Source organism: Rattus rattus, chromosome 10, assembly GCF_011064425.1.
Source record: "Rattus rattus isolate New Zealand chromosome 10, Rrattus_CSIRO_v1, whole genome shotgun sequence".
NCBI lineage: Eukaryota > Metazoa > Chordata > Mammalia > Rodentia > Muridae > Rattus > Rattus rattus.
The window spans coordinates 7,299,376-7,324,402 of record NC_046163.1 but is presented as its reverse complement, the minus strand read 5'-3'; the positions used below and the strand labels follow the sequence as shown (position 1 = coordinate 7,324,402).

General features: G+C 40.6%; 1 protein-coding gene across 1 annotated transcript in view; it reads right to left on the bottom strand.

Moving 5' to 3' along the window:
- The window catches only part of Dars1 (aspartyl-tRNA synthetase 1), a 50,019-nt gene extending 29,428 nt beyond the window's left edge, over window positions 1–20,591 (bottom strand). Inside the window, exons 1-4 of the mRNA XM_032914853.1 lie at window positions 20,373–20,591; window positions 18,498–18,555; window positions 17,149–17,241; window positions 9,146–9,248 (exon numbers count right to left, since the gene is read on the bottom strand). Of these exons, the coding sequence (XP_032770744.1) occupies window positions 9,146–9,248; window positions 17,149–17,241; window positions 18,498–18,555; window positions 20,373–20,438 (320 nt within the window). The 5' untranslated portion in view covers window positions 20,439–20,591. The remainder of the gene's footprint in view (window positions 1–9,145; window positions 9,249–17,148; window positions 17,242–18,497; window positions 18,556–20,372) is intronic.
- Between the last annotated feature and the right edge of the window lie 4,436 nt (window positions 20,592–25,027).

The following is a 25,027-nucleotide window of genomic DNA, read 5'->3' as shown; positions in this document are numbered from 1 at the left end:
ACATCAATCATTAATCAAATGAAATCACCACAAGCCATTCTGGTGAGGACATTTTCTGTTGAGGTTCCCTCTTCTCAAATGATCCCTGCAGAGGTCTCTGTGACCAGCATGGCCAGCAGAGTAACAATGTGTGGGAGGCAAGAAGGTAGTTCAGTTCAGTAGCCCATGTTGGTTCAACTAGTTTATTTTAGACACATTTTGTAGAGCTTTCCTGGTGATGATTAACTTAATCTTATATGCACAACAATAAAGCTTACGTTGTGACTACACTGAAACTTTTTGTAAAAATACATGTGATGTCTTCCATAAAGATGGGTTCTGCAGATTGACAAGCTCATGATTTGGGTCTGGAGGAGGACCTGGTGTGGTTTTAGCCACACTGATAGCACAAAGGGGACCATGTCCATTCCCAGCCTTCTGGGCAGAAAATAGGTTATACATCCCTCCCCTTGAAGAGACATCCCTGGCTCTCCTAGTACTCATCTGTGAGCACAAGGACCTTGATACCCTCCCAACACACACAAAAGCCAACTTGTGCTGACGCTGACACATACACACACACACACACACACACACACACACACACACACACACACACACACACAACAGTACAACTGAACCCTTGTCAACTCAATACACAAGCATATAACTATTAAACTGTAATCTTTGTCCCTAGATCTCATTCTAATATTAATATCAAAAAATAAAACATAAATAACTTTAACTGTTCCAGTGTTTAAAAAGTTCCAGTCATGGAACTGGAGAGATGGCGCAGTGGTTAAGGCACCTGGCTGTTCTTCCAGCAGACACTGGGTTAGACTGAAGCACCCATACGCTAATTCACAAGTGCCTGTAGCTCCAGTCCCAGGGGACCTGACACCTTCCTCTAGCTTCTGTAGGCACCAGGAATACAAGTGGTGCCCAGAGATACATGCAGATAGAACATTCATACATAGAAATTTAAAAAAAATTCAGTTAATTAGGCGCAGTAAATTGAAATTGGTCATAACACATCTATCAGTGAATCAGAACATGAGGCTGCCTGTGTCAGCCCCTTTTCATGACTGGGATCTTCAGAAAAATCAAATGCCATAGGTGACGTGACTGGCTGAGACACGGGGCTGTAACAAGCCTTGTGCTTACTCCAAATTAAACATTAGAAAGATCAAATACTTTCTCATCCTTTCATATAAATAAATAAACAAAACTAGGAAACTACAAATGAATGAAGGAAGGGAGATAGGGAGGGAAGGGAAGGAGGGACCAACACAAAGGCATATTAGTGAATTTTCTTTCCCTCAGTGAGTCATTTACTCTGGAGATCACTGGACTAAAGAACAAAACTTATAAATGCTGTGAAAACGCTCCTATTTAAGTAGATAATCTGAAGGTCATTGCTCAAATTTTCCTTTCTACACAGGCATGAGATAAATGTTAAGTAGCACACTCCTCTAGTCAAAGGCATGGCAATACTACATGCACATGGGGAAGAGAGTGAAGATGTAAACCTGGGGAGGGAAAAACCATCTCAGCATTCTTATCTTGATGTTGGGTCCTGGGCCAAGTGCCAGCTCTTCCACCCTCCTTTTTTTCCTCCTTCTTTCATTCCTCCAGTTTTGTTTTGTCTTTCTGGAGTACGGTGTGTTAGCACTCAGGAGGCTGAGGTAGGAGGACTGATGTTGAGTTCAGACACGTGGATTACAAAGTAACTAGAAGCCAGCCTGGGTACAGCATGTGACCCTGTAATCTATCTAAAACACCAAGCCAGACCAGACCTCCAGCTTAGACGGTCACTCATCTGGGAAAGACAGACAGAGCAGCACGGTTTGTTCTTAGATTTTAAGCTACTTATTGGCTGTGCTGAGGCTGGAGTCTGGGGCTTCACTATTCATGTTAGTGAAGTATCCTACTTCCTACTGACCCACATTCCTAGTCCTTAAGCTATTTAAAAAAAAAGTTAAGAAAACATGGCTTTAAAACTTATCTTCTGGGTTCAGTAGTTAAGAGACCCTTGTTGCTTTTGCAGAGGACCCAGGCTCAGTTCCCAGCACCCACCTCTGGTGGTTCATACTCTGGCCTCCATGGACACTACACACACATGTTGTGTACTTACGAACATGCAAACAGTGTCACACACAGAAAAGAAAAATAATTTTTAAAAACCACCTTATTTTTTCAATTACAAAAGAATACTTTATTATCCAGATTCAAATGCTAATCCAACTTCATCCTCTATGGTCACTGGTTTCTATTTGGTACATAACTTCACATTTTTTTCTCTCATTTGCAGGTAATATGGAATGCTTTATAAATTTTATGTTACCATTTCACAGTATTTTGTTGAATTTATCTGTGTTTTTCTAAATGCTGAAAGTTAACACACTTTTATTTTGTAGCTCAAAAAAAAAATCAGCGTAATATGCAAATCTCTAAAGCAATGCCCACTTTATTGCGCAGCCATTGCCTTCTAAGTCCAGTTGTTTTCCACTTAAACTTTACAAGTGCCCATACAATAGGCTTTATCATTTAAAGATAGAAAAAAAAGATCCTAAGAGGTTAAATGATTAGCGACCACCGTGCACCTGGCCCAATAAATCAAAGGTTATTTGTTACTGACTCAAAAATTAGCACTAAATTTAAATATAAATATTATCTTCATCACACTTGCAAACAATCTACTCTCATTTTTAAGACCCTATGGGCTATGTTTCTCTAAAGCAAAGCTTTTGTGACATCTTTTGTAATGGGCCATCTGCTAAGAGTTTTCCAAAGTCCACGAATCTTATTACCTTCTTCAATAGTGCTGATATAGCTTGATGCCCTGATGTTGCCAACTTTCACAGAGCTCAGCAGAATCTTTGTATGAAATAATAAGTTATTAGTTATATTTAAGCTAGGTGATTTAAAGCCATAAACTAGCTGAGAATTCCTGACACCAGATTTTAGACTTAATCTTACGTGTGTATGGAGCTCCTAAGGTCAGAGAATAAGTTAGAGTGTCAGTCCTTACTTCTAGTTGGTTTGGGACAGGGTCTTGTTATCATTTTCCTGCGTTGTATGCCAGGCTAGCCAGCCAGAGCTTCCAGGGACTCTCCTGTCTTTACTCTTCTGTGTGTCTGGAGGAGTGCTGGGATAACAGACCTGTAGGATTCTTTGTCCAGTTTTTACACCGATGACTCAAATTCAGGTCCATAGGCTTGAATGGTATGACAAGTGCTCTAGCCACTGAGAAACCTTCCCAGCCCTAGACTGAAGTTTTAAAAAAATTACTTATAGGGCTGGAAGATGGCTTAGAAGTTAAGAGCACTGGCTGCTCTTCCAGAGGTCCTGAGTTCAATTCCCAGCAACCACAAGGTGGCTCACAACTATTTGTAATGGGATCAGATGACCTCTTCTGGTGTGTCTGAAGACAGCTACAGTGTACTCACATTAAACAAATAAATCTTAAAACCATATTACTTATATATTTATTGCTATGTATATGGGTGTTTTGTCTGCACACCATGTGTGCACGGTGTGTTTCGGAGGCCAGAAGAGGATGTCAAATCCTCTGCAACTGCAGTTACAAACAGTTATGAGGTGCTATGCAGGTGGGAATCAAACCCAGTTTTGTGTAATAATAATTGGTTCTCTTAATTGCTGAACTATCTCTCCAGGCCTCCTAGACTAATTTTTAAAGCATACCTTTATTCAAAATTTCGGGGGGGGGGGAGCCGCATACACACACACAGTCATCTCTTCCCTAGCAGACAGCACCTTGTCCCAGCAAAGAGTCAAAGCATGTAGGTTCAAGGAGTGGCAATGAATAACACTGCAAGGCCTTGGCCTAAGCCACCAACTTATCCAAGTAGATACTTGGCTTCTTTGATTCTCAACTCTAGGCAAGTATTTGCTCTTACCAGAGAACTAACATGTCTCCCTATTTTTTAATCTCTTTCCCTTTGTTGACCCTAGTTTGGCAGGTGCCTGGACCAATGCAGGTGCCATTAAGTTTTCTAAGTCAATGAGACTTCTGAGTACTATTTTTTCTATTTCACAGCTCTAATAGTTAATGTAGTAAACAGAAATTTTACACCTACCAATCAGGGAAATATCTATTTTAGGTGAAATATCTCAAAAGAAAGAAAGTAAAGGAAACTAGCACGTAGCTAGGTGACTCAGTAGAGAATGAGGACTGTGCTGCGACTCACCAACCATCACACCATTCAACCACACGACTAATGTGGAGGAAATAAAGCACACACATATGTAGGTACAGAATAAGCTTTGTTTTCAGAATCAAAACAGCCCGATGTTTGGGACAGTGCGCATGAAGAGTAATAGGTAATTCTTAACTTTAAAAACTACTGAAGCAGAGGCCGGAAGAGCTCTGTGAGTTCCAAGTCAAACTTGTCTACACAAAGTTCTAGGCCAGCCAGGTTCCTAGGTGAGAGGCTGTCCCTTACAAAACAAGCATCCAAACTACTATCCATATCAGTTACAGTTCTTTAAGGCTGCTGCTATAAAATCTGCTAAAACCTCAAAACCTTGCATTTATATTAACTGCTGTCCTCTATTAACACGTATGTGATACTGAAAGGCTTCCAGAGCACGTTACCAAAACAAACAAACAAAAAACCGCCCCAGCCATTATAAGACTTAACTGTAACTCACACAAATGACACTGAACTAAAAATGTTTTTCAAAAGAAAAATAAAGTCTGACTTCTTGTACAACTCTTTAAAGAATCAAGTGACAATGTAAAGTGAGGTCAAAGGCATAGCCTTCTGCTTTCCGAGAAATTTCATTTTCAGAAAGACTGTCCACCATTTCAGACACACAATTAAGATTCTGGCCTTAAAATCCCTATGGAGTCAGATGTGTCAACTTCCCTGTGTAATTCATTCAGTTGTTTCATTTTTCTGCTCATTCAGTCACAAGAAAATTGATCCAACAGATTGATTAAAATGATCTGCTCAACCATCCTATGGCACTGAATCTAATTAGTGAGCCAACTTTTGGGTGAGAATATTGATAAACTGGATAATCCCAGGACACATTTTCCTCCACATTAAACTCCACTGTTTCCTTTCAAGGAAAAAAATTCAAAAGCTTAAAATTAGTAATACAGTTTAGTCAATAAGGCCTCAGATTTAATATCTAAAGTAAATGCTAAGATCATTACCTACTTAAGATATTAAAAGTGACCTTGATTTCTGCCTTTTAAGTGATTAGGAAACCCCAGCTGGAACTATCTGATTTGGTATTTTTAATAGTGGAGTCCTGGCTTTTCTCCACCTGGTAAAGGCCAATGGGAATAGGGTTAAACATAGGGCTGTATGGAATTAACATATAAATACCATTCTTTCCCCCACTTTGTTATGTAAGAGTTCATGTTCTATCGTCCAGTGTCCGTGGGCTGCAATCTTCAAAATGGAAACACCTAGAGAGCCAACAGTGTCCTGATGCTCCCTCCACAGTACAATCAGCCACAGCATTTCATATGTAAAGACGGACCCAGGAGAGAATAAACACTAAGTGCGGATTAAAAGCTGCCTTTTCCTCACACACATATTTCTGCGGGTATTATTTTCTAAACCAGATCTTGGCAGCACAGTTAGTTGGCCCACTCCCTAAAAGCAGCTGGCTTCCCCCAAACAATGTGCTACAAAATATTCCTTCCAATCACTTCATGCTTCATTGGTCCTCAGAATCTTAACGTCAGCTAAAAACATAAGTAAGCTTTTCATTTGATTTAAGCACAACACCCAGAACTGGTTTAGAAGCTGGTCATGTGCTGTTTTCATCTTAATAGGAAGCCACTGCATATTTTACAGAACTTATTTGTTTTTCAAATTTTTCTTGTGTAATTCTTCTTATAAATGAAAGGATAAAAAGCAAAGATCCTCAAGAATTCTGCTAATTAACGAAAGTATCTAAAGGCTGTAAGTCTTAGTATCTAAAGGCTGTAAGTCTTAAATTTTGATCCCAATTGTCAGGTAGAATATATGGACGGGCCCAGCTGAATGGCAGATCAGGTCATGATTCACACAATGGCCTCAGTCTGGGTGTGAGAAAAGCACCAGGAGTCTGTAGAATGAGGAGCTTACACACATCGCCAGGCAAGGGGAAGAGAAAGCAGAGGATAAGGGAGTTCTGGGTGAGGTACAGTATGATGGGGAGCAGTGAGGGAAGGGCCTAAGAAAACAGTGGGGTTATTTCTACTGAGTTCCAAAACTCTGAAGCCATCTTCCACTCCTGTTATTTTTCTCATTCCCACACAGGAGTAGTTAGCAAACAGGCAAGACCTTTTTCAAGAAGATGTAACACTTATTTAAGAGCAATGCCAACACTATCTGTCTATATCAGGCATTGCCAATGAGAAACATGAGCCTCCCAATCAGTGGTAATGTGGGTGACTTCAAGCATGAAGAAACATCCTGTGAACTGACTTACTAGTTCTACCCATCTGCACTTGATGTCCTACCTTCCCTCCAATTCCAGGCAGCTCCTACAACTATTTCACAACAAAAGCTACATTCACTTCATTCACAAGCAAATCACAGATATTTCCCTCAAAGTAAAGTACCACACTTACTACGTATTTACTAACCACCCAACATTTGTAAAGTTGTTCACCTACACTTAAAAAGTCAAATTCTTGTCTTTTAAAATTGAGCCATTAATTGGTCCTGTCAAGGCTCAATGTCCCAGTGTAGGGGAATGTGAGGGCAAAGAAGTGGGAGGGAGTGGGTGGGTGGGTGAGGGAGTACCCTCACAGAAGCAGGGAGTGTGTATGTGTGTGTGTATGGGGGGGGAGGGGGATAGTAGGTTTCTGATGGGGAAACCAAAAAAAAAAAAAAAAGGGGGGGGGGGATGACACTTAAAATATAAATAAAAATGCAATTTAAAAACTGAGCCATTAAGTCTCTCAGCATTATGCCATTAACCTCACTCCCCCATAAACCGTGATCTTATTGCCCAATTCCAGGCTGCACAGTGATTTTTTTTAGGGATGTACATGTCACACAACAGAACTGACAATGTCTTAAGTCCCACTTTAGAAAAATGTAATTTAATAGGATGCTGCTCATGTCTGTGCCCTGAGAGCACTTTCTCTAGGGAGAGCACAGAGCAATTTAGGGAGTTTTGGCTTGTACAGCTGTGTGATAAATACCTGCAAGGCAGAATGGCGAGCAACAGGACCAGCCAGTAGATCCTTGTGCTTCACAGAAGCCTGGCAGAAGGCAGTTACTTGGACTTCTAAATCTTGAGTTGCATTTTCCCCAACATTACCACATTACCACACAGCTGTATTCACTGGGGGATTCTGCACTTCATTCCTTACAATGGGAGTGAGGGAAATTATAAAATACACTGCTGAAGGCCATGCTGGTGAGGAAAAGGCCAAGCCTTATCAAAAGTATGTGGGGTTATTAGGTCTATTTGGTAGCATCAAGGTCCACATTTGTAACTATTAAATTTTTTATTACTGAGATTATTCAGAAAAAGTAACTGTCATTGCAAACAAACTCAGTTATAACTCCTTTTCTTCTATTGTTTTTACAACATGCTTTTAAATATGAGGTGATTTCTTGGGAAGGCCCTTCTTCTTTATAAAAGAAACAAACATTAGTATTAAAGTTAGAAAACTTAATTCCTCCTTTGGAATTGTTTTTTGTATCAATGAATTCTAACTATTTCTCTTGTAAACCCCACTGTTCCCCATCCTCCTGGTCTTCTCCCAGAACCCTTCCCTCACTCCTCCCCATCGTCCTGTTCCTCACCCAGAATTCCCTTATCCTCTGCTCCTATGTAAATTCAGTATTTCAATCCCGTGTTTCCTTTGTTAAGACAGACAGAGACCGCAAACCAGTGCTTTAATTCATCTGGAGATTGCACCAATGTTTTCAAGAAAATTGTCTTATTAAGCAACCCAAACAACTACCAATTATCACCATGAGTCTTAGTCACAAGAATCTTCATTTTTTACAAGGTAACAAAACCCATCAATATACCTACTATTAATTACTCTTGCTTAATTCTTTAGTATATCAGTGCCAAGAGTTATACAATTACAATCTAAGCATGTACTAAAGCTACTGTATAAAATTGGCTACATCATTTGTATATAACTGAAGGTTTTATAATTTGCAATAGCTTATACTTTCTCCCACACATTGCTAACTGTATAGAGTCTAATTTTAATGCACTAAATAAATAGGTACATGCTTTAAAATCCTTTCGGCACATGCCTTTCATTCTAGCACTTGGGAAGCAGAAGCAAGCTGTGACAGACAGAAACTCTGTCTCAAAACACCAACCAACCAACCAACCAAACCAACCACAAACAAACAAACAAACAAACAAACAAAACCAAAAGAGCAACAAACTCTTACAGCTCAACTGTTAAGTATGAATGCCATCTAGATCTTTGTTGAGTTCTACTTCATAACCATGAATATAGAATTATCTGTATTTCTGTTTAAAAGAAAATTAATTTCTTGTATTTGTGAGTGGGTGAATGCCCATGGAGTCAGAGTACCTAACCTCCCTTCTTTCCTATCTCAATATCCTGCTTCTTGCAACCCAAACAAAACAATGTTCTTCTGTAGAGCTCTTAGCCAAGCAGTAATTCCGTTACAGCTAGGAAAAAACAAGTTTTATCTCTTTTTTCCCCCAGACTCTTTGGTGTCAAAGTTAAAAGCTGTAACATTATTAATACATGTCTGACTTCCTTCAGGAGGAAATCATCTGCAAAAGCACACTGTCTTATTTTACATACTTTTATTAGTTAGAAAACTTGTTGCTCATTATGCATCTCAAAGGGGTGGGGGAAGGGAGGAAACAAAACTCAACAAACACAGCAAAATCAAGTTGCTGTGCCTGTTCAGGGTGCCAGGCTTTTGTGGCTCTACTTGGAAGGAATGTGACTTGTCTGTGAAGACTGCAGCTTCAGCAGTTCCCAATGAATCACAAGCCTGTGCTCCATATTTTCTCCTTTGTGAGTTTAATGTATTCAAGCAACACTGAACTGACAATTTAAATAACTACATTTTTAAACAAACGAAGCATTGATGTTAATGTATGAAAATGGTCCAAACCCCTGGGAGTCTTGGTTCCCACCATTGTTTATTCTGACAACAGGATATAATTGCTTACTTACTTGGCAGCAAATTTCACCATCTGCTTGCTTGCATGGTCTCCCACCGCCACAAGAGCCTGGACATTAAACTGCTGCTGCCTCAGGACTAAGAAGCACTGCTTCCCTGCAGGAGACAGAAAGAACACGGCACACTAAGAACATATTATTTCAGGTTTTACGAAGGAAAATGCTTTTCCACTTTAAGACTAGGTCAAAATTTATACACTCATCCATAAAGTATATGCCTATGTTCATCTATCGCTTTCAAAGCCAGCATACCCACGCTCAACTGACAGTTACGGAAACACTAGTTTCTATGAATACCAAAAAGTACATTTGACAGGTTCTTTTGAGAACATAGAGATACATAAATCTAGAAGATTACTCTGTAGCATTAAACAAATTACAAGTTATTTCAGATGACTTTCACCATTCAACCAAATGTCTCTATGTTCTACAGGCAAGGAGACTGCACTACCATGGAGACTTCAGTCATGCAATCACAAAGTGCTAATCAAGTGTTTACTAGTTAGAGTGCAGTGTCTTTGGGGTGGTCCATCTACGGGGGTCCTTCTGCCAAAAGACATTTCAAAGAGCACACAGATTAGCAAGCTAGCTCCTGTCTGTGGCATTCCATTTCCCACTCACTTGTCCTTTGCAGCAGTCCCACGTTTTAAAACTTAGCAATATTACTTTTGTCAGTAAAATGCCACTTTTCCCCCCTTTTTTTCTTTTCCTCCATCTTTATTAACTTGGGTATTTCTTATTTAAAATGCCACTTTTTAATAAGTCTTGTAACTAATTGTACTTTCACATGTACTTTCACGCATGCTGGTCTTTTGCTTCCTATCCTTTCATAAGAGTTGTCATTTCCTATTCTTAGCCTGAAAAACATTACTTATGCATTCTGTATCATCCATCCCTCTTCTTCCAAGGCAGATCATGTTAAGTCTCTGATCGAGTTCTAGAAAACTATTTCCTCATAAAGATGAATTAATCTTTTTTTTAAAAGATTTATTCATTTAGTATATATAAGTACACTGTAGCTGTCTTCAGACACACCAGAAGAGGGCATCAGATCCCATTACAGATGGTTGTGAGCCACCATGTGGTTGCTGGGAATTGAACTCAGGATCTCTGGAAGAGTAGTCGGGTGCTCCTAACCACTGAGCCATCTCTCCAGCCCGAATTAATCTTTCTAAGACCATGTGTCTCATCAGATTATCTTATGAAACATCACAAATTATGACTTTTTATTATTCTTTTATATTAAAAATTAACCTTGCAAAAACAAGCAAACAAACGAGCAAACAAACAAAAAAGAAACCAAAAACTGGAAGCAAACAGTTACTACTGCCAACACATAGAATTTTAAATGTGACCAGAGTGCAATCATGAATTTAAATAAGGTTAGCCAGGCATTTTGGCCCACACCTTTGATCCCAGCACTTCGGAGGCAGAGGCAGGCAGAGCTTTTTCAGTTTGAGACCAGCCTGATTTATAGCTACAATATGAAAATAAATAAAAAATTTTTAAGATTTAAAAAAGGCAGGTTGCAAGTAGAATGTCAACAGAGATAGAATTTATTGACTTGGTAGTCACATAATCGACAGATTTTTATCATGAAAAAAAAAAAAAGATACTAACTTTTCCCTCTTGTTTTACAATATGATTCAGATAAGAGTTAAAACTAAACAAATTCAAAGGCATTGAAGGTACTGGATGATAAAAGATTACCCCCAAAACTTGCACATAATCAAAATGACATTATCTAAGAATATTACTATGGAACCCACAGCTGGATCCTATCCCACTTAGAACACAATGTATAGAGAAATAGAAGGTGGTGTGCTTATTATAAACCCAGTGCAGGCTGAGAGAACCAGTATTTTAGCTGCTGTAGTAGTTCATACAGAAGCAGCCCAATCTTCCCTCCATTATAAAGCTTCCCAGCAATACAATACAACTCTAAAACAGCACAAAAGACTCCTAGTGAATGGAGACTTCTAAGGAGTTAACAAAAGGGTTAGCACTAGGAATTAACACTCCACAGAATGGTTTGATAGAGTAAAAACTTTGAAACCTATTTTTTGTCTGTTTGATTGATTGGATAGATTTTTTTTTTTTCCAAGTCAGGATTTCTGTGTATTCCTGGCTATCCAGGAACTTGCTTTGTGGGTAGGGACAGGTTTGGGATTAAAGATATGGGCCACCAGCATCCCAGCAAGACTTTGAACTCTGAAGGTCAGAGAAAACATCCTATCACTTCTACAAAGTGGTCTCACAGGAAAACTATTAAGCCATTGTAGGTCTCTGCTATTCATTTGCAAAATAGAGACTAGCATACTTCTGAAAGGTTTACTCTTCTTATGATTTATAATTGTGAGGATGATATATTGGCAGCTTATTTGAGGATTGCTTATCATTCCTATTTTGTAGGTGAATAACTATGTACAATTTATGCAAAAAGGCTGAGGATAAGGATAACTATTCAGTAAACATTTACATGAGAAACTGATCAAATTGCACAGGCAGTCCCATTTGTTTTTGTTCAGTATGCTAAGGGGTGGGGAGAGACGACTCAGCAGGTAAGTGCACTTGCTGTTCTTGCTAAGGACCCAGGTTAAGTTCCCAGCACCTACACATCAACTCATAATGCTAACTCCAGCTCCAGATGAGATTCAACAACTTTTCTGATGGCCTAAACGCTATTCTCATGTGGTGCACATACATATATGCAAATACTCATAAACATAAAATATTTTTTTAAATTACATAAAAAAGTATGTTAAAATTGATGGTAAGGGGGGAAAAACATCAAAATGTGGCTGGGAACAACTGACAAAATAACAAGGAATATTGCTCTTCTATTTTTCTATTTTTAGAACTTTCTATAGGCCGAGAGTGCTGGAATATATACCCTAGAGGCAGAGTCAGGTCAACACTTATGAGGTCATGTTTTACCTTTTCTATTCAGTGATCTTTCAGGCCAGCCAGGAGTACATAATGAAACTTTCAGAAACAAAACGAACAACAAACCACCACACATACACCCTCTTTCTATAATAAAAATCTTTCCTAATTAAAAAGTTTAAAAAAATATGTATATAGAGTATGCACATATGTATGGGTTGGTGTGCTTGCCTATATAGACACATGTGAAGGCCAGAGGTTGATATCAGGATGTCTCTCCTCAATAGCAGCTCACACCCACGCTCACCAACCCTGTGTGTGTGTGTCACATGGAAGTCAGAGGACAATCTGCAGGAGTTTGTTCTCTCCTTCTGTCATATGCACTCTCAGGATGTGACTCAGGTCATAAGGCTAGTAAGGCTCTCACGCACTAAGCCATCTTGCTGGCCCTCCTTGAATTGTTCAGTTTCTGAACCTGAAGCTTGTCGCTTTGAGTATACTGGCTGCTAGGAATCCACTTGTCCTCCACCATCCATCTCAGTGTTGGGTGAGAGGTGCATGCCACAATGGCTAGCTTTTAAGGATGGGTTCTAAAGATCGGAACTCAGGACCCTATGCTTAGGCAGTAAGCACTGTACACACTGAGTAGTCTTCTAGGCCAAAAAAACAAAAACAAAAAAAACCCCCCACAATCATAGACAAGGCACAAAAGGAAAAGTCAGGGCTAAAAAGGAAAACACATTCTAGATGCACCCTTGGGTGTGGGATTCAACACACAGAGTAAAGAAAATGTGGGAACGTCTAGTAGGAGTTAAACACAGAAGGAAATAAGCATCCCAAGATCTGATACATCTACTACTGGAAAGACTATGAAGGGGCAAAGTAAAAACAAAAACAAAAATGAAACAGAAAAGGCCACAGACTAGGAAGGAGGGCTGAATGGTCAGAGTCCCCTGCGCTCACTCTGCTCTGATCCTAAATCGTCACGTCTGTGAAGCCCAAGACCTAAGCACCTGGCTTCAGAGACTGAACAATAGCTACCAGACGGAGAAAACATGAAGTAGACGCCTGTAATGCTGGAACTCAGGTGAACAAGATTATCCAGTCAGACAGCTGAGGTTGAGGCCTCTCTGGGCTACATGGGACAGACAGTATATCCAAAAACAAATGAAAAAAACAATCAAACAAAAAGCCTCCAAACAACTAAAACAAACAAACCCGAACAAAGAGGGCAAAGCATTTCATCGGGAGAGCTTCCTGGTCCAAGAAGAAAACCGGTAAACAATGAAACTGAGGACTAACTCATACAACAAAGGAAGAACTTTTCTTTGAAAATGGTACAACAGGGGGTGGAGAGACAGGGTTCAGCAGTTAAGACCACAAGCTGCTTTTCCAGAGAATTCAAGTTTGAGCCCCATCACCCACGAGGCATCTCAAAACCAGACATAACCAGTTACTTCTAAGGGACCCGAACAACAATTAATAGGACTAGTGTATAAAGTTCTTAAAGATTTATAAGAACAATGAATCGCCCTTCACAAAGACAAACAAAAACAGGCAATGATTCAAAACGGGTAGCATGAAAGAAAAAAAAAATTATCATCTGGGCATAGTGAGTCACACCTTTCCCAGCACTTGGGAGGTAGAGGCAAGCTCTTTGAGTCCAGCCTGGTCTACACAGAGTGAGTTCCAGGACAGCCAGGGCTACAAGAGAAAGCCTGTTTCAAAAGAAAAACAAAGCAACAACCAAAGTTAATTGTAAGGCACGAGATGTTAGTGCTATGAGAGCAACAGAAGTTGAGGCAAATAATGGTGATACATTATTAACTTCTCAAATGAGTAAATTTAAAAAAAAAAAAGAATATTCAATGCTCAAAGAGTTAAGTAAAAAGCATCCCACCGTAACTGGCTAAAAGTAAACTCAGCCAATGCTAATTGAAGGGCAATCTGGCAATGAGCAGGATATAATTAATTATATTTTAGATCACTTTCTTTTTCTCTTTTTGTTTTCAAGTGTTTTGTGTAGCTCTGGCTGTCCTGGAACTCACACTGTAGACAGGTTGGCCTTGAACTCACAGAGGTTCATCTGTCTCCACCTTCAGTGCTGGAACTAAAGTCCTGTGTTACCACCACCCAGTTTAAAAAAATATGTTTCTTAGGATGTATGTAAAGGGAATTAAGTATGGAAAAAGTCATAATGACAAAGACATTCATTACATTAATATTCATGGAAGAAAATGAAAACTGTTGCCCCTCATTTCGTGTTTGTAGGCTTCATTCACACAACAGACCTACAGTCAACTTCGGTGCCACCGTACCAAGCAGTCTCTGTGGGAGTGTTTCTAAATACTACAGCTTTACAGATAGTCTGGTCAGAAGGAGTCTGAAAACCCAGGGCAGAAAAGCCGTTCTGGTGCCTTGGCCCAGAACTGTCTACTCAAACTATTCCCATCAGTACTTATGAGGCCAAGGTCTTGCCATGTGCTAACACCTGCAACTGTTCTTTCTTTGGTCCTGCCTGTGACATTGAGAGATATGCACTGCTTAGTTCAATGTTCTATAAGGCACTGCCTTGCACATGGAGAGCCAGGAGCAGCATACACGATCCTTCTGTATAAAGTTAAACAGTAACAGCAATGGTTGTGTGTGTACTAGCACAGGCCTGGGTTTGAGCCCCAGCACCATAAACAATACATAGTAAATCAGTCTGGGAATACCTATATGCACAGACATGAAAAGATAAAAAGTATGGGTTATAAAATTGTTGACTCAAACATAGTCTTCATACTCAGGCTCATGAAATCAGTCTGAAAAACTTATGGCTAATTTTCTATTTATTACTGACTTAATTCCATATTATTTGAATATGTTAAATAAGGTATTAGTTTTATAATGAAGAAAACAAATTAAGAATACTATAGACAGGATTACTAAGGCTTGGTTGCTTCTAGTCCAGCTGAAAAAGTGTGAGCGATTCTATTTCTAGGACAAAGCACCATGGCTGTCGCTGGAGCGATGGCTCAGTGTTGAGGAGCACTTCCTGTTCTTCCAAAGGATCTGGGTTGAATATCCAGCTCACAACCGTCTGTAATATAGTTTGTAAGGTATTTGATACCCTTGCACCAATGCCAATAAAATAAAAGTTAAAACAAAATGTTGTAAATGATATAAATGCTGTTATACAGTATAAACAAAAAAATTAGGTTTATCCTAAAACAACTTCAAAATGTCATTTTAAACTTTTTTTCCCTCAAGGAAGTCTACCCAGGCTGGTCTCAAACTGGAATTTCTATTTTTCTGGGACCATAGATCTCACCTTCACTGATGAATTTAAAAGCTGAATAGAGAAGATAGAGAAATGCTCAGTAGTTAAGAGTATATTAAGAGAGCTCTACTCCCAGCACCCATATTGGATAATTCACAACTATGTGTAATCAGGTGCTAGGAGTCTTATGCCTCTGGGCTCAAAGAGTACCTTTACCTAAAACCAGATAATTAAAAATAATATAAACTGGGGTTGGGGATTTAGCTCAGTGGTAGAGCGCTTGCCTAGCAAGCGCAAGGTCCTGGGTTCGGTCCCCAGCTCCGAAAAAAAAGAAAAAAAAATAATATAAACTTATACCACAAAACCCAAAACAAACAACTAAGCAAACAAAAGAAAACAAAACCGAAGAGAGTCATGGATGAGATTTCTTTTTAAAGGGGGAGGGGAATAACAGTTCTTAAGGGAAGCCTTGGTCACATGGATTCACTCTATCGGCTCAGCAGGCTCAGAGCACTTGTTCTCTCAGAAGAATGGAGTTCAGCTTCTACCACCCATGTCAGACACTCAATAAATAAAACAATCTTAAAAGAAAAGGATCGAAGCATAGTGGTACACATCTTTAATCCTAGCAAAGGCAGGTTGATTTCTGTGAGTTCAAGGCCAATCTGATCTACATAGAGTTTCCGACATCCAGGACTACACAGAAAGACCTTGTCTCCAAAAACAAACAAACAAACCAAACAACAAAAAGTGCCTGAGCTAAAGACAGTGGCTCACACCTAGGTTCCAGTGCTCATATGCACATATCTACAAGAATACATACCATAAAGAAAATCTTTAATAGTTAAAAAAGAGAAAAAGCAAGCGTCAGGTTCCCAGTCAACTGAGAGAGAGAGAGGCAGTCAACTACATATGATTATCTGTTGCTTGGTTCAAACTGTCACCAATTTAAAACTATCACTACACTACTCAAAGTCTGACAACAGTATTCATTTGCTTAAGAATTTGATATTAGAATAGACAAACTCTTAATAATAATTAATGGTATTGGGAAGCATGAGTATAAAATGGCAGAATTTTAAAAATTATATGCATATATTCATCTGTAATAAAATGCTTTAAAAAACGCACTAAATAAGTTCTTCTGAAGAGACAAAAATGACTTAGCTTGGGGCTGGAGAGATGGCACAGTAGTTAAGAGCACTAGCTGCTCTTCCAGAGGTGCTGAGTTCAATTCCCAATAACCACATGGAGGCTCCCAACCATCTAGGATCTAATGTCCTATTCTGTAATTCAGGTATACATGGAAATAGAGCACACTCATACACAAAAACTACATAGAAGTGAATTAGAAAAGTCTGTTCTGTCCTCTTCATGTATGTATAGGCATGATTAAATTAGAAAAGCAGGAAGATACAAATGAAGCTATAACAAATATAAATGTCATTACACTTTTAGAAAATGCTGAAGAGTAGGCCAAGGCCATTATTCCATAAAAACTGAAGATTTAAACAACCCTGATGTTTCTTTTGATATTCTCTTATCTAAATAATTACAACTATAAATATAGGATGTGGGGATAGAGAGACAGAAGTTAGGAGTATGCACTGCTTTTACTCAGGACCCATGCTCCATTCCCCAAACCCAAATTCGGTTAGGCAGCTCATAGTGCTTTGACCTTCAAGCCCAGGGCTTTGAGCCACAGCCCTCTCCTGGACTCTGCAGGCGCTGCGCCATGCATACACACACCTGTATAAAGACACACCAGGAAAACACTTACACCCATGAAGATTTAAAGCAAACTGTATACGTATCCAAAGAGCTGTAACCGTTAAGCCAACCTTACCTTTTGCTCTGCTTGTATGAACTCTTGCACGGACCCAAACAACCTCATCAGCTTTTCGTACTGTCAGGTCCTTAACTCGAACCAACACTCTATCTGTAACACACAGCAAAGCAATTTTAAAGTTCAGATTTACAGTGATAATGGTCTGGTAGCTAGTTTAAAAACTTGCTATCACAATATGCCTCCTTTATGAACTGCACTTCCTAATTATAATTTTCTACTATCTTCTTGCCTAAGACTACAACGAAAGGCTCCCAAGTATTCTTTCTCTAATTTAGTCTATACTGTGGTCATAAACATTTCACACTGCAAATTTGATGAACATTTTAAATGGCCAAATACAGGTACCTCACCTGCCTGGGCCAAAGCTAACAGGATGATTTGTGTCCATGCTGTAAAAACAGCCACCAGATGTAAATAGGCAAGCTACAAGGATCTCTGATAATCGTGGTATCTCATTCCTTGGAACTAGTAACCCAGTGAAGCATTTACTAAAACTAATATATAAATGCTGGGGAAAGCCTCTTGAAATTTTCTGCCTCAGGCTGAGATGGTATAGCCTCTCTAGTCTCTAATCCAGCAGGCTTTCAACCTGTTGGTTAAGACAGCTTTGGGAATTATGACCCTTTCACAGGGCTCTACTTTATCTAAATACACTAGCTAGTCTCATAAGGCAAAGATGCTACTGTAGCAAAATGTGGTTCTCAAGGCCAAAAGCAAAGGAAATGAAAGAGGAACACTGTCAGTAGACTATGTACTAAGCGGACTTCTGCTACATCCACTGTGCAAATCCGGACGCACACACTGTGCAGGAGAGAAGACAGAGCAGCCTACGGGTGTAAAAGAGAGATATGGCAGAGAAGTAGTGGCACCTGACTTTAATTCCAGCACTCAGGAGGCAGAGACAGGTGGATATCTTTGAGTTTGAGATCAGCTTGGTCTACAAAGCAAATTCTAGGACAGCCAGGGCTACAGAGAAACTCTGTTTCAACAAACAAACCAAAAATTTAAAAAGTAGATCTGGTTGGAGTGGTGGTGCATGCTGGTTAAATCAGCACTCAGAGGTATACAGGGCAAGTTCAGAAACTACAGGTCATTCTTAGCCACAGAGAGTTTAGGACCAACCCGGGTAATTATAATTTACAAGACTGTGTCTCCAAAATAAATAAATAAATAAATAAAATAAATAAAAATTATTTTCCAGATTAAGACCCGCTGGCTGAAAATGTTTACAGAGTGTAAAACAATGAATGACATTTACTTTTCAAAGCTATTCCTTTGTAGTTATACTTTTAGTCAATCCTATTTTAAACTTCATGTTCTCCTAGAACTAAAAAGAAAATACTAACCTGGTTTTTCTTGTGATTGTATCATAGAGGATATCCCATATCTCTCTTTAGCATAATCCTAGAAAAAAAAGATTTTTTATAATGACTTTTAATTTAAGTACATAGAAGCACCTAAAACTACAAATAAATTTGTATTAATTTCCAAAAACATATTAAACTCAGCCATTTTAAAATATGTAAATGTATTCACTTATGTATGCGCTTACTGCAAACAGAAAAGCACCCAGTTTATGGTTATATATTTATTATATATACATATATGCATAGATGTATCATGCATAATAGTACTCCCAGGTATAATTTACACATGCATAAAATGCATCTTAACTACCTTATTCCAAAGGGAGATTAATCTACTTCAAAGAAGATATAAATTTCCCCAGTGAAGGGAGTAAGATGAAGTCCTACAGTTTTATTAACTTCCTATTACAGGAAGAGATGTTCAAAGAGAACCAATGCTTTGGGTAAGGTTTCTGAGCACCAGATGTTCGGTTCTTAGAAATTGGAGCTGCTTGATACACGCTGACTACAACTTTCCTTTTGTAAAACATGATCAGAAAATTCACCTGCTTCCTATTTCTAGAACCCAGCCTCATAATGACAGATTACATGAGTTAGAGAATGGCAATATTATCAAATTTCACGTAGTAAGTTAGGAACGGCAGCTGAAGTGCAGGCTATGAACTACACTTATTAGTTAGGCAGTCTTTCATTTTATCTTTCTTTACCTCGACAGTGATCTTAAGTCCCTTCCATGTATTTATAGAACTCTATTATGTCTACCGTATACTGTACCTTATACCTATTCTACTTACAAGGATGTGTTGATAATTTATACGACTAGACATACCAACACACAAAAATAATTTCTTAGGTTTTTGCAAGGTAGTTTTGAAAGACGTATGGAACAGTTTCTGTCCTCCTACATTCTCTTGTCGAAATTCTCTCTTCGACACGAGAAACTTTTTCAAGCATGCCGAAATAAAACATGTTACGGGGCTTTTACCAAGCAATCACTTCTGAATATTAATAAAATACTTTTGCAGAGAGTAAAGGGGCCACAGTAGAAAGACACACACATAGTGACATGTGCCACAAATAGGTGTGAACCAAAGGGGGGAAAATAAGAAAAAAGTTTTACCGTTTCTATTTAGTAATTCACATTTCGGCAGAACTAAATATTAACTTATTATTCTGAGTCATGCTACAGTTACCAAATGCTGAGTTCTTCCATCAAAAACTTGGGAGCCAGGCACAGAATAAGGCCTAAGTATTACTACCTAATTTGGAGGATTTCAAACTTTGACTTCTGGAAAGTGCTAAAGGGATCACTGAGGGTTATCTCTGGGAACTGCTTTACCTACCCCACAGGGTCACTGAGAAAGGAAACCGAGATAACACGTGTTCGCAGCTGTCACAAGGAAAAGTCATTAAATACACGGGCAGCCAGTGTTGCAAAGGGTTGTCATGACTTGCCAGAACATTATGAGGGCTAAGAGGATATCGACTAGTAGTGCTTTATCAAAAATTTCCGGGGACTGGGGTGGTGTGTTACGTGCAGGACGTGCTAACCTAGAAAGGCTCGTGTGACCCTAGCTGCAGCTACTTCCGGGTCAGTGAGCGCCACACGTTTCCCCGATCCCTCTACCCTCCCGGGAGCGCGTTTCTTCTAGGCCACGGTTCCAAGAGTAGCAGTCCCAAGTAGTTCGGGCCGCGCGCCCACACATGGCCCTGAGATCCTTGGGAGTATTGGCTTGCGGCGACACCTCACGCCGTGGCCTGCGCAAAGTGCTGACAGGAGCTCCCGAAGCAGCGCCCGATCGCCCCACTCCCTCCCTCAGCGCGCTCCCCCACCCGGGGAAGGAGGAAACCCACTTCCGCCGCGTCCACGATCTCCCGCGGCTTCTCCTGACCCTTACGGCTGGCGTTGGCGCTGGGCATCAGGACACTGGATTGGGGGAGTGGATACCACCCTCCCTCGCAGGCTTCCGTAGGACAGGCTAAAAAACGTCTCCCTCCCGCAGACTGGCCCTCCCAGTCCTTGTTTTAAGCCCCCAGACTCCGCGTGGAACCTCGGCTAGAAATATCGCGAGAGCCGCAGTCGAGCTCTCGCGCGCTGTCGCCAGCCCCTCCCTCTGCCCCGCCCACGGGAGCAATGGGAGTTTCCCAGAAGTGGGTGTGGTCTCGTGGGGTGGGCTCCGATGTACCTTTCCTGTGGAGTCTCTTGACCTACCTACCTGCCCTGTTGGTCTAACTTCATTCCCGTTAATTGTCTTCCCCAAGTTCCCAAAGTCCCTCTTTTTGTTTTTTTTTTTTTTTAGCTTAATTTTAATTAATTTAAAGATAGGGTCTGTATAGCACTGTCTAGTCCGGAACTCCCAAGTATCCTCCTGCCTCTGCTTCCTGAGAGCTGGAAATAAGAGTGTGAAATAGCATGAGCTTGCTTGTTTGTTTGTTTGTTTGTTTGTTTGTTTAGAGACGGGGGTGGTGGTGGTGGTGGGTATCACTGTTTCACCCTCCCTTACAGACAACTTGTCAAAACATCCTGCAAGCCCAGGCCGGGATTTCTGCTTTTGGAATGAATGACTTCACTGTCCTTTGGGCCAGAGGAAGCCTCTGGGCAACCTGCTCCTCTCTGTGGGAACGCAGGATGCTGTGTTATAGGTAGGTAGGTTCCAGATGGAGTACTCTTGTAAAAGATCTAACCTACGGGTTTTCCTTGACTTGTCGCGTTGCTAAAGGCAATGCAAAGTGTTGGTTGGGTGCATCTTCGCTAAATTAGACTTTTAAAAAATGCTGTTGGTTTTGTTGAATGTAGACTTTGGTAATGCAGGCCTGCAATTACAGCACTCAGGAAGCAGGGGCACAAGAGTGAAGCCAGCTTTGTCTGCATACATACTACTTATCCTGCTGGACATCAGGTTTTAGCTGTCTTTGTATAGTTTGGCCATCTGAAGTGTCTTTTCTTGGCATTAAATGTCATGGTCAATACTCGTTAACAGGATATAAGTGGAGTCCCCTCCACAGCCCCACCTCATCCCCTCAAATGAAAGATCTCCGAGAATAACTTTACTTAGGTCTTGGCTCTGGAGAATGTAATTTACTGTGTAATTATATGGGAAAATATGGTCCAAGTAACTGACCGATGATTGATTATAAATACCTGCTTTGTGCTAAGCACTATATAAGCCATTGGCAATAAAGTGATTACTGATGGTTCATATTCCTAACTCTGTCTGGGAACCCGAGCCGACCTTCCGTCTTGATGCAGGCTGACTCCCTAGAAGAGACACATTTTAATAGTCTGCTCCCGTTTGCTCAAAACCGAAGAATGTATTCATTCCTTAGGGAATGATATTGAATACTTACGATCAGTAACACATTCCATTATACTCAAGGGATTCCAATGAAGAAAGCATCTGTGAACTTGCTTTATTTTTAAAAGAAGTATTTATTCTCTTAGGCTTAGTACTAATGTATGTGAACTGATCGACAAAAGTCAACATGTAAATTCTGTTGTCCTTTGGTAGGGTGAGATTGTTATATTTCAGTGTGTCCACAAGACTTCTTTCTGTGTGTTGTTTTCCTGCATCCTTCTTACTGTGGCCCCTTTGCTTTGATAAAACATTTTTTATTTAGATCGTATCTTTGGAGTAGTGATATAAAAATGTGTACAAAATATAAACTATGACTTTCTCTATCAGATACTGTAAACTTGTGTTTAGGACCAGGAATTCAAATCTTTTTATCTCCCCTGCTTTGCAAGACTTAGGAAAATGTTGCAGTCCTCCCCACCCAGTAATACCTTTGTTTACACAAAGGCACCATGCTCTAGTCTAGGAATTCGATGGCCTGGAACAGTGACCCTTTTCCTTTAAGCAGTGACCCCCTTCCTCCTTTTTCCATTTCCTGTGCACTGTTCTGTTCAGACTAACCAACCTAATAAGATTGTGAGGTCAGACCCCAGTCAATGGGGGAAAAGACACAGTTGAGTTAAAATAAAAACCAAATGTACTTCCTGCGTTGGGATGTTTGCTCTTCAGAGCACATCCTCTTGATCAAGAGTCAAGTTTACCTTGTCCAGATACTTCAGTTGGCATGGTGGTTTCTTTGTTTGTGACCCTGAACTTAGTTCTAACAATACGTGCTCTTGTTTTCTCGGCTAACAGAAGAAAAGCATTTGCTACATCAATGGCCACACGCTATACTCCTGAGGTCTCCCAAGTGTCAGTTGTTGGGGTTTCTCAGCAGAAGAGTACCTTGGCAGATCAGGGGCAAGGAGCGCCATAAAGTCACAACCTCACTCGAGATTTATCAGGAGTTGGGGAGTGTACAGAGATTGTCTTTGAGCAGGGATGGAGGAGAAAGAGAGCAAGTTGCGAAGACACAGGCTTTATGAAGGGGGTATAGTACATGTGTGCAGGGAGACTGTGCCACCCATGACGACTGTAGGAATGAATTGCATTTGGTGGCTGTTGAGATAACATGACTGCTGGCCCGGAGTTACTGAAGGCACGCAGGGGTAGGGAAGACCTGGCTCTGGAACGCAGACAGTTCTTGGTTTTCTAACATTCCTCTCTCTTATTTATTATAAAAAGTGAGAAAATAGGAAGGGGTGACAGGTGAGGTAGAAATGGGGACACTGTGTCAAGACGTATTCAGTAGTCCTAAGTCTCTGGCTCTGTGGTTAGGGGTTGGCGGTCCTGTAAAGACCAATTAATTGATTATTGAGATTTTGAATCTGTCATTGGAGAAAGTAGAGAAGAGATTGAGAAAGGAGGGTACCGTTAGTAAAAGCAGGAAAACAAGAAGGGGGAGGGTCAGGAAGGGCAGTGTTCACTTCCATATGGGGCCCTCAAAGGCCCAGGGGCTGGAGGTTTTCAGAGGTCTGTTTGAAGTTGTTGGGTTTTGTTTTATTACGGTACTGGATTGACTGACATAGAAGCAGTATACCTCTTGGAGGAAGAGGCAAAGGCCACTTTTTCAGCTGTACAAGATCTACTTCCTGTCCATTTTGGAGCATGATTGCTGCCCAGGAGTCAAGTTGTCCTTGAAGGGTGAGTATGGTTTGGGCCAGTTGTTGGAGGCCCTGGATGAACTGGGAACACAACTGAAGATACTTGCCAGCAGGGTCAGGATTTGAACGGGCCTTTTATTATGTTGGGCAGCCATTGAGTCCACAACCAGAATTAGCATACGCTCTTCTTCATGTGTCACCCCCAACTTGAGGAAGAGAAATACTAGTATGCAAACTCCTAACCAACCGGCAGGTAGGTGATGGTACACTTGAGTACTGTGAAGAATCAAAGCATTGTCGGTAGTAGGGCACTGGGGCTGAGGTGAGGTGTCAAGGGTTAGAGTTGATTGCCATCTAAGAAATTTAATGACCCTACACAAGTCTACAGTCTCCTACTGCTCTGTGTGCCTCAGAGCAGTTTGCCATGCCAAAGAGGATGATAGGAAAAATGGAAACGGTAAGGAGTTGTGGCAACACTGGACTCAGGGCAGTTAGTGAATGGCGACATAAGATTGATGAGGTTACAGGAGAGGCTCTAAGTAAGCAGTTGTGAGCTAGTCCCAGGAGGAACACACAGCCAGCAATCCCCAGGGTGGCCAAGTTGGGTGACATGAAGGAGCTGGTAGGTCTGTTGAGGTCAGAATCTGAAGCAGGAGTCAAAAGGACAGGTTTGTGTTATTTAGGAGAAGGGATGTTAAGAGGTTACAACTTTGGAGGAATGTTGACTCACCTCCAGTGTTTCTCCTAGTTCCAAGGGTTGAGTAACCAGAATGTATTTTTCTCGCCTGGTGATAGGGAAGTTAAAGAAACAGTAGAGTTTACTGGTAGCACACCCACTTATCACCTGGGATTCCATGGATCTCTGAGATAGAGGCGAACAGCCCCATTTCATAGACAGAGTTAGGAGTCGGAGTTAGGTGCACATGCTGCACATGATTGGTAAGAGCAGCCTCCATATATACCTGGCTACTCTTTACAATGGCCTTCCGTCTGGCCATAGAGGAAGTAGGTGAAAAGGTCATGAAATGAAGGAGGAAGGTTGGACATAGGGGTGATGGGAATTTTACTTGGCTTCTGACAGCCCGCTTGGAATAATTCCCAACTTTATTTGGAAGGACTGAATTGTAGAAGTGAGGGTTTCTTATCTCCATATGTAAGAGTTACCCTGGACAGAGTGGAGAGGAGGGAGAGGAGGAAAAGTCTACATCCAATTTAGGAAAGTCAAGCTTGGCTGCTAGAGTGAAGCCTCATTCTCCCGGAAGTAGATTAAGGTGGTTCACTTGCTGTCCTCTGACACTTAAGGGAGCAGGGTCCTGTTGGGGTTGAAATTAACTTGAGGCAGAGGAATAAAGGGTTTGAGGTGGAATAGGTGAGTTGAAGAGGGAGAGTGTCAAGCTTAGCAGCTATGGAGGTTACAAGAATTATCTTAAAGGGACTCTACAATTTAGGGAGAAAGGGTAAGAGGCATTGGTTTGGAGGGGAGAGAAGGACCCCAATGTTGATTGGGGACAAA